The 15,589-nt window shown below is 35.9% G+C and overlaps 1 protein-coding gene across 1 annotated transcript; it reads right to left on the bottom strand.

Moving 5' to 3' along the window:
• Positions 1–7,514: 7,514 nt before the first annotated feature.
• LOC112169169 (serine/threonine-protein kinase Nek3) lies at positions 7,515–8,623 on the bottom strand. Its single transcript, XM_024306151.2, has 5 exons — positions 8,575–8,623; positions 8,405–8,486; positions 8,225–8,274; positions 7,886–7,959; positions 7,515–7,573 (listed from the first exon to the last, which is right to left on the bottom strand). The coding sequence occupies exons 1-5, from the start codon at positions 8,602–8,604 to the stop codon at positions 7,570–7,572; spliced, it is 240 nt and encodes a 79-aa protein (XP_024161919.2). The 5' UTR covers positions 8,605–8,623; the 3' UTR covers positions 7,515–7,569.
• Positions 8,624–15,589: the final 6,966 nt, after the last annotated feature.

Raw genomic sequence — 15,589 nt, 5'->3', positions numbered from 1 at the left:
TATGCATATTATGTTTTACTATTACATAAAATAAGTCAAGAATATTTGGATTAATTTCCCGACCATAGTTCAACGGGAACCATTACACAAAATAAATTAAAGTCACTTGAAATTTGCAACTAAATGCTAAGTAGATGCATTCATTAGACTTTGTGCAATTGCATTTCTTAACACCTCCATTTCTTGTCTTCCCGGACCATCTCTATCATGTTCATTATCCTCCATCTCTTCACTAGTCTCTTCACTTGAGTAATTTCTACTCTCATCAAAATCAAATATCTCGTTGAGCATATCTTCGTATGTAGTTATGAAGAGTCATAGTAGCAATAACTATCTTAACTTGTTTTTCATAAGGAAAGTGAGGCATATCACGTAAAATACTCCATTTCTTCTTCCATATCCCAAAAGTGCGCTCAATAATACCCCTAAGTGAAGAATGTGCATGATTGAATATTTCTTTATGATCGGTCACTAGTACAAAAATTGAATCAGACAACGGCTAAAAACTGTCGTTTGATACAGACCTGACTGTCGTATATCTCGCTGCCGTCTGATGAAACATGATTTAGAGAACCGTCGTCTGAAGAACTCGACATCCATGTCGACAACATTAACTGTTGTGTGAACGTTACTCAGACAATGGGCAACTTAAGAACCCGTTGTGTTTTAGAAGTCTTTTCTTATTTTTATAACCGTTGTGTGACTATTATTCACACAACTAAAATATTGATAGCATCCGTGATCTGTATTAATCTCAGATGACAGTTTTTATTGTATGACTGTTGTGAACATATGTGTACATATGATAAGTTTTTTGTGCGGTTATTGTTGTCCTAATAGATTGATTCAATGCATTATATATGCTGGAAGTGGAATCAAAAATACTAAATTAACAGTAATATATAGAAGAAATTGTTATAATCCACATCACACACCATAATGGATTGTGCAAAGGTAATCTTTTATCTACAAAAGGAGTAGATATAATGGTACTCTCCTAGCAATATGCATCCAGAAATTTATTTAGCGAGTCTAGCTTTACAAGCTCTACCGCTCTCATGACCTCATTGGAACAAAGCCTTGCTTTATTGCATGTATACACTCTGGCCCCCAACCTTGGCAATGCCATTTTTTCCTGTTGCTAAGTCTACCATTTTAAAAATTTTGATCACAGCTCTTGAAGGCCACCATCCCATTACACCTGGTAGCTTCCCTTGGGGATCACGTAGGCGCCATAATTGTCCCTTGACAGCTTCCTACACAGAAGCATGCATGATTAACACCAAAATAGGGGAGAAACAAAACCAAGTCTTTGCAATCCACAAAACCAAGAAACAAGTCCAAGCAGCTTAAAAGACATTATGCAACACATGAAGTCAACTCATAATCAGACTGAATCCTCAATGACCTGGGATTACATGCTGAAAATACAAGGACAGAATACTTTTTCTAGAAAATGGGGATTGCAGTATAAGGATCAATCCCTACTAGGCAGAAATCAGAGATAACGAACCAAACTCCAGATTTTTGGTTACGCAGTGAAAATTCAAATATGAGATTAAAAACACTGCGGGGCTCTTACTCTTGAGAACCCAAAATAAGAACAATTGAATTATGATGAAGGATATGTTCTTTACAACTTCAAATAGCACTGGCGCCGCTACAATGAATAGACAAAACTAATATGCAATTTGTCTTCAATCTCAAACTCCTTCTTCACTTGATTGTTCTTCGATTTTTCCTTTTCTTGCTTCACAGCAACTCTTCAGATCACAAGTAACTCCATACGCATGAGCAACTGACCTATACACTTAACCAAGGAACAAGTGTTTAGGATTTTTATCACGACACAATATCAAGCAAGACTCTCAATTATTCTTGCATTCCTCATCTGCTGCCTGTGCAGTTTGCATCCTCTATATATGTGTAGAAGCAACGCCAACCCTAATAGACTCCTAATAGGAAAGGATTTTGGTGATTGAATATTGACCGAATAAAATATCAAGTCCTAGAAAACTTAGGATTACACTACATCACCTTAAAAGCCACGGGAATACCTTTTCTAAATAAACATTGAAACCAAAAGATAATTTCCCTTAACAGCATCTTTAAAACAACATATCAGTTTGTATAGGAATGCCAATAAAAAAACCGTATACCAACAATCTCCCCCTTTGGCATCCCTATACAAAACTGCTCTGCCGTATGTAAACTCCCCCTCAACAAGTACTTGAGAAACATCACAACTCTTCATTCATTCATTCCTGAAACTTTATCACACATTAGTTAAAATGCATAAGATAGAATAACGTTATCACAGTTATGAATCTGCTTTCTCCCCCTTTTTGAATAGGAATGACAAAGGTAACTTACGTAGCGGAAGCAATGTAGAAGGAGGATCACACATAGATGAGGCACAGTAGACACTAGCCCAAGTCGAATCAATCAGAGAAAGATAGTCCAAGTATTAATACTCCCCCTAAGTGTGATCATGTTATGAAAGATGCAAGAATGAAATGCAAACACACAATGAGTGGGTTTGTATCCAAATGCTAAGAATAGATTTAATTCGCATAGCTTTTCCAACAAGAGCAATACCACTTAACCATAAACAAGAGTGCACCAAAATAAGTTCACACAAGTGAATTTATTCCGACAATCACAAGGTAAGATAGAGGGTGATCGATTATTCTATACCTCTTGTTGTGAAGAGTGAACATATCTCAAGATGGGGTGTGTAATATTTTTGGAAACCTGAAAAGCAAGGCTTACATACGAAACACATTTAAGCACATAAACTTTATTCCTCCTTATAACACCGTGTGGGCATGATTTTGAATTTTTCTTTTGGGCTTTCACACAAAGTAACATTTTTGCTCAAGAAGACTACGACCCATGTAACGAGTATTATGCTAGCAACTCTCAAGTCAGAAGCAGATTCATAACTGTCATAACGTTATTCTATCTTATGCATTTTAACTAATGTGTGATAAAGTTTCAGGAATGAATGAATGAAGAGTTGTGATGTTTCTCAAGTACTTGTTGAGGACTTTACATACAGTAGAGCAGTTTTGTATAGGAATGCCAAAGGGGGAGATTGTTGGTATAGTTTTTTTATTGGCATTCCTATACAAACTGATATGTTGTTTTAAAGATGCTATTAAGGGAAATTATCTTTTGGTTTCAATGTTTATTTAGAAAAGGTATTCCCGTGGCTTTTAAGGTGATGTAGTGTAATCCTAAGTTTTCTAGGACTTGATATTTTATTTGGTCAATATTCAATCACCAAGATCCTTTCCTATTAGGAGTCTATTAGGGTTGGCGTTGCTTCTACACATATATAGAGGATGCAAACTGCATAGGCAGCGGATGAGGAACACAAGAATAATTGAGAGTCTTGTTTGATATTGTGTCATGATAAAAATCCTAAACACTTGTTCCTTGGTTAAGTGTTATAGGTCAGTTGCTCATGCGTATGGAGTTACTTGTGATCTAAAGAGTTGCTGTGAAGCAAGAAAAGGAAAAATCGAAGAACAATCAAGTGAAGAAGGAGTTCGAGATTGAAACTGCATATTAGTTTTGTCTATTCATTGTAGCCGCGCTAGTGCTATTTGAAGTTGTAAAGAACATATCTTTCATCATAATTCAATTGTTCTTATTTTGGGTTCTCAAGAGTAAGAGCCCCGCAGTGTTTTTAATCTCATATTTGAGATTTTTACTGTGTAACCAAAAATCTGGAGTTTGGTTCGTTATCTCTTATTTCTGCCCAGTAGGGATTGATCCGTATACTACAATCCCCATTTTCCAGAAAACGTATCTTGTCTTTGTATTTTCATTTGTTTCTTCATCAAGAGTATCATCTTCAAAGTCAGAATCATCAGATAAATTAATATCAATAAAGGAAGTAAGAGCAAGATTTACCTCTTCACCATTAGATTGAGAGCCTTCATCACTATCACTCCATGTGGATTTTAAAGCCTTGTTCCCATATGAGTTATACTTCTTGTTGCCACAATTGGCAGCAAGATGTCCAATTCCACCACACTCAAAGCATTTAGGTTTGTTAGGAATTTTTTTTGAAGAGTTTCCAAAGGAGTTTTTGTTTTTCAGAAAATTTTTGAACTCTTTTGTCAACAACGATAAATCCACATAATCATCATCAACATCATCTTTCTTTTTAACAGAAGAGAAAGCAATATTTTTTATCTTTTTCTCGGGCTTGATCCTCATCTCAAAGGTTTTGAGATTACCTATTAGTTCGTCAAGAGAATAGGTGTTCAGGTCTTGAGTCTCCTCTATGGCAATTTGCTTGGCTTGAAATTTTGAAGGAAGAGCCCTAAGAAATTTCTTGACTATTCGGTGCTCCTCAAATGGATCATCAAGGCTACGTTATTGCTTTGTCACATTGAGAAGTCGAGCGTGAAAATCATCAATTGATTCATCTTCCCCCATGGTCATGTTCTCAAATTCCAATACGAGTCTTTGAAGTTTCTGACCTCTAACCTTCTTGTTTCCCTCATAAGTAACCTGAAGTAGATCCCAAGCTTGTTTGTCTGTGTCACAGTGGCTAATTCTCATCCTCTCCTTGCCTTAAAGTCACAAGTTCTATCACAAACTTCCTCTTCTGTCCATTCCTTCCTAGGTTTGAGAACCCTTGCAGAGGACCCTTCTACTTTCTTTGATTCTTCTGCCTTGGTTGGGTGTTCCCATCCATTCTCAACTATATTCCACATGTTTTCATCTTGAGAGTAGAGAAAAGCCCTCATCATGATCTTCCATTATGAGTAATCTTCACCATCAAACAAAGGAGGGAAATTTAGCGAACTGGAGGCTGTGTTATATTCACGTTCCATCCTTGACCACGGATCTACTAAAAAGCTTTAGAACCTGCTCTGATGCCAAAATGAAAATACAAGGACATAATACGTTTTCTGGAAAATGGGGATTACAGTATACGGATCAATCCCTACTGGGCAGAAATCAGAGATAATGAACCAAACTCCTGATTTTTGGTTACGCGGTGAAAATCTCAAATATGAGATTAAAAACACTGCGGGGCTCTTACTCTTGAGAACCCAAAATAAGAACAATTAAATTATGATGAAGGATATGTTCTTTACAACTTCAAATCGCACTAGCGCGGCTACAATGAATAGACAAAACTAATATGCAGTTTCAATCTCGAACTCCTTCTTCACTTTATTGTTCTTCGATTTTTCCTTTTCTTGCTTCACAGCAACTCTTTAGATCACAAGTAACTCCATACGCATGAGCAACTGACCTATAACACTTAACCAAGGAAGAAGTGTTTAGGATTTTTATCACGACACAATATCAAGCAAGTGATAGGAGCATTTTTATGCAACGTTTTAATAATTATTTCCTCATATTTTTCTTAGTTATTTCCTTTACTTAATCATTTTAAATTTAGTTTCTAGTTTCTAGGTACATTGGAATAAATGACAAGGAAATGAGCTGAAATGAAGAAATGGAGTTTTCCTGGTCCAACAAGGAATCCCAGTCAACGCAGGAATCCTAATGAGGCTAGGAAACCTGAAGGCATTAGGAGACCACATGGCTTGAAGATGACATTGGAGATATTTTGGGAGAATAAATCTTTAATTGCCGTGAATTATCAAGAGAAGATTATGGAGACAACGTGAAAATCAAGGGAGAGTCATAAGAAGATTATGTTGGAGATATTATTGGGGAATTAAATCTGATTTTGCCATGGGAAATTATGGAGTTAATGTCAAAAATCAAGAGATGATCAAGGATAATAATGCCATGGAGAGATTTAAGGGAGAAAATGTCCAAAACAAGTCCAGATTCATTCCTATTTTCACTCAAGATTATTTTGGCCGAAAATTAAGAGAAAAATCAGATAAAATCTTGGGATAATCACCAATAATATATTTGGAAAGATTATGGACTTATTTTGGAGCTTTTTGATTGGTTGAGTGACATGGCAGAGCTGTCGTGGCATTCATTCATTGGTTGGAGCTGTGTGGTGCAACCAGAAAATTCCTTAGAAATTAAATTCATGAAGCCTTGCCTTCCCCTATATATAGCCTCCTCTCTAGTCGTATAACAACACCACAACACAACACACCTCTCTCCCTCAGTAAATAAACATCATAAAAATTCTCTCTATTCTCTAGTCTTCAGAAGCTCTGCGTCTCAACCAAGGAGGAGAAGAAGTCATGCGATACATCAAGATCCTAACCGCCATCCACCCTTGTGTCATTCCTAGAAGATTGCTTGCTTTCAAGCATCTTCGAGTTCTTCGTCTCAAGGCCATGTCATCCATCTTTCACGGTGTATTTCATACTTTCTTTTGTTTTCCTTTGTTTGATTTGTAGAGTTATGAATTCTAGTTAACATGACGTTAAGGGCAAAGTTTAAAGCCCGTTTATATGTTTTGAAGTAAAATTGTGATTTTTATATGTTGATTTATATGTTGCTTATGTGAGATTGCTTGATTGATTTTGGATTACAGAAAACTTTTGCATGTTTGTGTTCTTTGGTGGCCAACTTAGGATATATGCATGTAATTGTAGCTAGATTTAAGTAGTAAAGGCTTTGGACAAAAGTCGAAATCAATTAAGGAGGATTGCAAATAGGTGAACTTATTCATAACTAGGTTGTGCACTTTGGTTGACATCCTTTCTTTGTTCTTAATGCGTTGAATGTGTTCTTGATTAGCTAGCTTTCTAGACTATGATTGCATGTTCAATAGGATTGATTTAGGTGCTTTCACTTCGATTAATTATTCAAGGAAAGTAAAAAATGGGAAATCGTTTGCTTTCTAACGTTTCACATGGTCAACTTCTTTCTAATGACATAGAAGATCAACTATAGGAATTGTGATTGGATTTCATTCATATGATTGTGGTTTATATCTTTGTTACTTGCGTTCCACCCGGGTATATATGTTTTTACATTTTCTTTATTTTATTTATTTAATTTTTGATTTAATAATCCTAAAACCCCCTTTTGTTTGTTTTATTTTTGTAAATAATACTTTTTACTTTTATTAATTTGTTTTTGCAATTACAGGTGTACCCTCAATCCCCGGTTAGAACGATCCCTATTTACCATATACTAACTATGACATTTTCAGGGTTAAATTACGCGCTTACTTTTAGCGTGTCAGCAAGACTCTCAATTATTCTTGCGTTCCTCATCCGCTGCCTGTACAGTTTGCATCCTCTATATATGTGTAGAAGCAATGCCAACCCTAATAGACTCCTAATAGGAAAGGATCTTGGTGATTAAATATTGACCAAATAAAATATCAAGTCCTAGAAAACTTAGGATTACACTATATCACCTTAAAAGCCACGGGAATACTTTTTCTAAATAAACATTGAAACCATAAGATAATTTCCCTTAACAGCATCTTTAAAATAACATATCAGTTTGTATAGGAATGCCAATAAAAAAACCGTATACCAACACATGCAGGTATCAATAAAAGAATATATTGTCAAGAAAGCAAAATAGATAAATTAAACTTACACTTGGTCTAAGTTCTGGATTTTTGCACAGCATGCTTTTAACAAGACCTCAACTGCAAAGGAAGAAAGCAAGAGAATATATGAGGGAAACAACGTTATCGGTCAACAAATAGATTCATTGACAAGCACATGCAAATATGGATTGACAAAATTATCTCAAAATTTCTATTGCATATCAAGAAAAATAATATTATTAAAAAAAACAGTAGCAGCAACACCTCTCATTAATTGTAAAGAAAACATAATACATTAAAGTTTCCAGTGCAAATGTCTAACCTCTACTCCAATTACTAACATTTGGTATGAAATTACAATCATAATAGAACTTGAGACTCTGAGGCACATGAAGAGGGAAGTAAACTTACAATGCACCGCAGTAAACCGTTGGAAGTGGAGCCACTATTGACTTGTTGATTTTGTTGATCAGAGATTGTATATCCTGCAGGGGAGGAGGCGTCAGAAATAAAAGTAAATGAAAATTTAAAATGTGCTGACTGAGTACACCAGAGAACAATGTTGAAGCAAAGGCAATATGAATCATAAGCAGAAGCATTGAAAATAAAATTCATAAGTTATTCAGGACAAAGCTAAATTTGTCATTCCATTCACTTCATCATTCCTTATAATTGTTGTTTAATAAACAAATACCAGAAAGAGTGTACAACATTCATAATTTGACCAACTCAAAATCTGCAGAGACTTACAAAGGCTTTAAATGCTGGCTTGTGAGCGGCCATTTCATATATACAGCACCCTGGAATATGCATTTCATTACATTTATGTGTTTCTTAAAAAGTAACACAAATTGTGTGCAGCAGAGATGAGGAGGTATGCTGATTAAGTCACCAAATGTTAAGAGCTGCCAAGGAAAAGGGGAAACTCACCTAGAGACCAAATATCTGACTTAGAACCATATGGTATATCGGCAAGAAGCTCAGGGCACATATAACTCGGAGTTCCCACAACCTATATGTATGTGAAGCAGAAAAATCATGAATCACACAGAAGGACAGCATGTAAATATAAAATTGTATGTATGAGCTGAGATACTCACAGAGGAAGCTAGATCATCATAAGTCAACATTTTAGCAAGACCAAAATCACCTACATTTGGACATGTATTATTAATACTATTACACAACTACCAAAGGCTAACTAAAAGATGTTAAACAAACTTGTAGTATAAACTAGAAAACAAACCCGCGCGATGCTGTGGGATCAAAATTGGAATAAAAACAATTAAGTTATCCGTAAATGAAACGGAAGACGTGCGAAATAAAATTGATCGAAATTGTTTATTAAGTTAAATTACATTGTATCAACATGTCCGTGGCTTCACACATCTTCCATTAAGTCATTCAGAAAGTTAAACTTAATTTACACTATTTGCTCCATAACTATTTCGTCCATAGCTAAACAAACACAAGGTCTGCAATTCGGGACAGAGCCCACGTTGCCTCAACACATTGATTGGGACTTATAATATAAACAAAAATAAAAGAATATAATACTACCAAAACTTGCCACAAACTGAAAAATATATGTTGGTGGAATGATCAAGCACATTCTATGACATGATACAACTTGAAGATCAAAAGCATGTGTTATTTTGTTTTCAGGTCTTTACATTCCAAACCATAAACTTGAACATCCACCACACAATGAAAAAGGTAAGGAGCAATTTGGAAGAGCAAAGGTTGCAACAGAAATTGCTGGTCTCCTGTATCTATATTTTAAAATTTAAAACACTTGTAACTCATACAATTATCCTTTAAGTTCTTTCAGTCTAGAAATAATGATATCCTCTCCTTCAATCTAGATTCATAGCAAACCAAAAACAACTGTTGATATTCACAGTGATAGATTTAGAATTACCCATTGCACTTGCAGGAAGCCAAAACAAACCCAGATCAAAGCAGTCCTCTTCTCCTCCGCTCAATAACTGATCTCCTGTAAATTAAACTAAAATCAATTCTCATGCTAAATTCAAAGGGGGAAATTAATCACTCCCCAACAAAAGTGTAGTTAGCAAAAACACTTACCGAATGCAATGTTCTTTCCCGACCCTCGGACGAATCTATTCCTGCATAAAAAAATATATAAAAGAAAATTCCCACATGCATCAAAAAAATTAAACAATCGTTAGTAAAAATTGAGAATCAGAGAAAAAAAATCCACCTACCTAATGACCTTGCTGATGACGAACCCAAGTTTTTAGGGTCTGCAATGAAAGCTGAGAATTCAGGGACCAAAGCTGAGAAGATGGTGTAGTAGTACTCTATTTTCATTTCATCTTTTCACAAAGGATGATCAAAATGTTAGCTTAAAATTTAACAAAAGTATGTTTCATGTTACATCTGAAATTTCTATCATAATTCAGACCGGTTTACCTACACCAACAAATTGAAATTGATATGAAAGTGTTTCAATTAGCTTATCCAACTTCGTGAAGCTGTTCTACTCTAAATATGTCAAGTACTTAGAAGATAGGAGTGTTCTACTCTAAATATGTCATGTACTTAGACTATAGAAGTCAATTTCTTCACTTATCTCTAGCTTTTTGCTTACTGTCAAAGTAAAAAAAAAAGACATTCCCAGCCACAACTTCCATTATTAACTTAAAATCAACCTTATGATTGTGCAGGTAAAGTTTGAAGTCTGAACTCAATCATCCATTGCCACAAGTACTCTTTTGCAGAAAGCTAGCTGGATGCTTTTGTTCCTAGCTAATTAAAGAGATCAGAACTTTAGTGTTATATGGGGAAGATCCTCTTATCAAAGAGCATAAAGTATGCAGAAGATCGCCTCATAATATTTTCAGTCAATTAATCAGTGTATTGGATTTAAATGACTAACATCTACATATTAAAATTTTGTTAGTTAGTGAGGTCTTAAAATTTTCATTACAGATATGATGAAACAATATCAAAGGCTAGAGAAGGAATAAAATGCAAGCAGAAAGATCAAAGGCTGGCTTTAACTCACATGATACAGATATGATGATACAATATGACATGAAAAGTAGAGTAAAAAGGTTTTCATAACATCCTTTCTATGCCTGAACTCTAGTAATCATGAAATTAAGAGGTTTTGCGAAGCTTAGCCTGAGACTGTGGACAAACATCCAGTTCTAGAGCTCTCTATTTGGAAACATAATTATAACCTTCTTAGTTTCCTCACAACCTAACCATATCAATTTATCAAGCAAACAGAAATAGATTGACTGCAAAGCCTTAATACCCACTTACCCAGAAACCTTCTTAGTTACCTTCTTAGCCCCAGTTTGACATTTTGCCTTCAATCCCAAATCCACAGCTCCAATGTTCGAATTCAAATCTCAGTTACCCATAGCTAAATTTCGATTCCGCCAAATGCAACACACCACTGTCGAAAGATCTGAAGAACCCTAGAGGTTACCCATTAGGTTTTCTACTACCTCTGAACCAGAAAACCCCAAATCAATCAGTTCACACAATAAACGCAATTTTAGGTCTCAGAAACGAAAGAAGAAGATGAGGAAGACCAGGCATCGGAAATTGCAAGAGAGAGGGGTGTTGTTACCTGTGAGATTTTTGAATTTGATATTGGCTTGAGCCCGTTCGGAGTAGAGCTCGAATTACCCATTAGGTTTTGGTCGGTTTTTGTCGAAGAGAGAGAGAGCGCTTTGGTTGGGATTTGTCAAAGAAGAGATAGCGTCTATAGAGGGGAGAGGTCGGGGATTGTCGAGGAGAGAGAGAGAGCTTTGTCGAAGAAGAGAGCAAAGGTTTCGGGTTTGTATCGAGAGAGAGTGGAGCGCTGTCAAGAGTGAGGAGTGAGGGTCTGTTGTTATTTTTTTTATTTTTTTTGCTTAAGTGTAGGGTTTCAAGCCCTGCGCTATGAATTTGGACAAGCTCTATGAAGACTCACAGAACAAGATTTTATAACAATGTGGTCTGAGTGCATGAGTTTTAAATTTGAAATTTGTCTCCTATCAATTTGACTTCCCTCGTTGGGGGAGTTGGAGAAAACTGATGGTGGGAAATCTCCTTCCTTTCTGCCAAACATGTTAATCAAACCATAGTTTTATTATTTCTCGTCGTATGATAATACATGTTGGGGGGAAATTTCAGGTTTGAGATAAGGTTTGGCACCACAGACATGGTGGGAAACTTGCCGCTCAATTTTTTTAGGGTCATACAACAGTTTTATCCTTAAACGTCTTGTGAACTAGTTTATAATTCCATATCAGACGACAGGTTTTATAAATACGACGTACAAAAAAATAAAAATCAATCAGACGACAGAAAACTGTAATATGTCGTCTGAGAGGTGTCGTCTGATTCAATTTTTGTACTAGTGGGTCGGCTCATCACCTCTACAGAAATGTGGAAGGTGGTACCGCTCACCTTTATATGGTCCTAAATAACCCTTCATTTGTGGATATCCGGCATCTACCACACAGTATTTTTCTGAAATTATAAATTATAAGGAATTATTGATCTCGGTAAAATAAAAGATTATAAGTTATTATTTGTGTAATTCTAGGAAAAAAAAATACCATTTGGGGGTTTAGAAAAATTCGATTGAGGATTGCGTAGAGCTGATAAGAATACTCTACTATTATGGGCGGTGCCTTCCCACCATGCACATGCAAATATGAATTGCATGTCAAAGTTGCATATAGCCAATACATTTTGGGTGGGTATCCCTTTTCTTCCAATATATGGCACCTGATCACATGGAGATATCGAAGCTTGAACATGAACACCATCGATAGCACCAATGCAATCCTGATAGGAGCACAAAGTGTGACATTTTTAATATGTATTTTTCCTCATTTGGCTAAGTTATTTTCTTAAAATTAATAATTATAATATAGTTTATGTTTTTAGCTACTTCATGGTCGAAAATGGTGAAAAGAGGTAAAAAAGAGCATAAATGAGTGTAAATGAAGGATGAGTTATTTTAGAAACTTTCCTCTTTCATTTTAGGAAATATTTCCTATTTTGTTTTTGGGAACTTTCTTCTTTTAAACTTTGCAATTTCTGATTTTCTTATTTTAAAGAGAGTCCACCCCATTAAAAACTCTTGAGTGATGAAATCAAGAAAAATTGAAGGATTAATCAGGAAGAATTCGAGGAGATAAAATGGATTGTTTTTATTCAATATTTATAGCTAATTATCTTATTTCTTATTGATTATAAACTCTAATTAAATTCTGATTTTTCTTGATTGTAGGAGTTTATTGTGTGCACAATTCTTGGAAGAAATTAGTGCAATTCAAAGGAGAGGAATAAGGGATGTATCTGGTCACTATTCAAGGCATATACAATGAGCCATTAAGGGGAAAAGAGATCAGAAAATTCATGACTTTGTAAGAGAAAATCAAGGAAATTTGGAGGAGAAATCACCTCTTGATGAATGGCCATAATTACATCACAAGATAGGAGAATTCCACTATAACATGCAGCTGAACACTATCTTTAGAGCCAATGCAGACAAACTGTAACAAGATGGCAATAATCAATTCTCTGAGCAAACACATTAGGACCCATTTATCATTGAGTGTAAAAAACAAAGTGAAGAATCGAGATCCAGAAAAGACAACTATGGCATCAAATTTTAGTTCATTAGAAGCCGAAAGAGCTACAAGGCACTGATGAAAGTGGGAGACAAAGCTAATTGTACAATTACCTAAAAGTGATTTTTTTATGCAGTTGTTTACCAAAAATGAATAATAGGAGCATATGCTCAGATGCTTTAAGAGAATATATCCTACATAAAGAGTTCAACCAACACACTAAATGATTAAGCTAGCATTTCAGCAATGGCATCAACTAGCAACTCACAAACCTTAGCATCACAGAGAACAGGCCATGCTTAATTTTGATACACAAGCAACTCCATATTTTCAGAAGAAGAAAAAAATAAACCAACAAAAGTGCATCGACATGTTTATGGTTTTTAGTGACAAACCCAAGAAACATAGCCTTCCTACCCGTCACTTATTTATGCACCTTCTACGTTGCAGCTTGATGTACTTAAAATTCAATATAAAAACAGAAATTAAAAAAAAAATTACTACCACAGGCAAAGAAGGAAAAATACACACCTGAATTTTGGATTCCCACCATTCAGCAGGTGCGTCGACAGTTTTCCTAGCCGGATCCCATCTAATACCAGTTTCCTTATGCAAAAGTGAACTCCACAATTACAATCATTTTTAAGTGAATCCCACTTATTTTTCAGTTGCCTTTTATCGTAATCCCTTCCGGTTAACTCCTTAAAGGCCATGATAACATTTGATCATCCCTTTTTATCAAAATGTGTACCACGTCTGTTTCCCTTGGCCACTTCCTTAGCAGCTATATCACAAAATATAGCTACTACCTCATCCGGCCATGTGGTTTTTTGTTTTCCAGATCCCTCATTTTCAGTACTGGTGGATTTCTTTTTTCCCATCTAAAGATAACACATGCTTATAGTAAACAAACAATAGTTATAAACTACCATATCCAACACCTAACATGATCCTCACAAAACAAAGCTGCTGACCACAATAAAGAGCTAGATATATCCTTTGTTTAAAACCATAGGATTCAATAAAGAGCTAGGGACCAGAATATATCAATTTCACACTAGTATGCAAAGGTTGAAATATATACATATAAAAGAACCAGTAGCCAAAAAAAATACCCAGGTAGCATCATAATCAAAGAAATGAAATCAAAAGGTGAAATAATTGGAAGGACTGGAATTGAATTGAAAAGTGTCAGAATCTTACTTACCTCGTCTTTGTGTGAGGAAATTTGGTACCCAAAATACGACAAATTGACCAAACAATAAGAAGCTAGTTGTTTCGATCTGTTGCTACTTGTTCTGCAGGTGACGCATATGGGGAAAATTAAGAACTTTAGAGGAGACAAACAATAAGAAGCGCAGTGAATCGAAGCTTGCAACAGCAATATACTGTAAATTTGGGGAAAGATGGAGAAGGAGAGAACTTACAGTGAGTTTGATTTGCTGAAGACAGAAACTTTCGGATCAATTTGCTATTGGGTTTGAGAGAGAGAGAGAGAGAGGCGGAGATAGAGTGGTTCTTGGTAGGCTTGCGAAGATGTGATTAAGCGAAATTGATGGTTACTCGGTTCCCTGCGTCGCTCATGTCAGTGGGGTTTTCGCCGGATTGTATGACTAGGTTATAGTAACTTCTAATGGGATAATATATGTTGGGAGGAGGAAAAACAAGGAAGATGTGGAGAGTAGTTCTGATGAGGAGCTTACCAAGTACGAAAGGAGGTAATGCTTTAGGTCCTTCTAGGGTCCGGGAATGCTTTGGGTTCCTTCTGGGTTCCGGGAATGCTTTGATGTGGAGAGTGTATTCCTTCTGGGGTCCGGGAATGCTTTGGGTTTGGGGCGTGTGGCGGAGGAGCGACGGATGAGGAGGCTGGGAAGAGATCGATAAATGATTATTTGTGTTTTGAGTTTTGACGGCAGAGGAGGCTGGGAAGAGAAATCAATTTTGACGGTAGAGGAGGCTGAGCATAACAAAACCCTATCTGGGTCAAGGTAAAGTCATAGAAAAGATGAGGACATAATAGGAATAAAGAGTAAATTTCATTTAATCAATCCATGTTCACTCCGTGTTTCCACAGAAGCAGCTTCCCAAAGCTGGTACTTGGATGCTTCTCAATTTCAGTTGCTAGGAGAATCAATTTGGACCAAAAGCCACTTCTACACAATTTACCAAACAACATAGCATAAGCCCAAAAGCAGAAGCAGGTTCAAAAACACCTCCAAAATCAATCCCAAACTGGGCCTAGGAGAGTTAGGGATAGGCCTCTGGGCTAGTTTTCTTTCTTTTTCTCCTGTTTAGACCTTCTTGGCCTCCTTTGTAACCAAAATAAATAAAATAAAACTACGGTTAAGTAATGTTTAGACCTTCTTGGCCTCCTTTGTAACCAAAATAAATAAAATAAAACTACGGTTAAGCTACGTAGAGAGTACAGATGAAGTATATAAACAAAAACATTTGTATTTAATTAGGTGTCACTTTTACGTGCCTTGATAAGGCTTATTTGTAAGCCCTC

Source organism: Rosa chinensis, chromosome 6, assembly GCF_002994745.2.
Source record: "Rosa chinensis cultivar Old Blush chromosome 6, RchiOBHm-V2, whole genome shotgun sequence".
NCBI lineage: Eukaryota > Viridiplantae > Streptophyta > Magnoliopsida > Rosales > Rosaceae > Rosa > Rosa chinensis.
The sequence above is the reverse complement of the archived record's forward strand: the minus strand, read 5'-3'. Positions and strand labels throughout refer to the sequence as shown.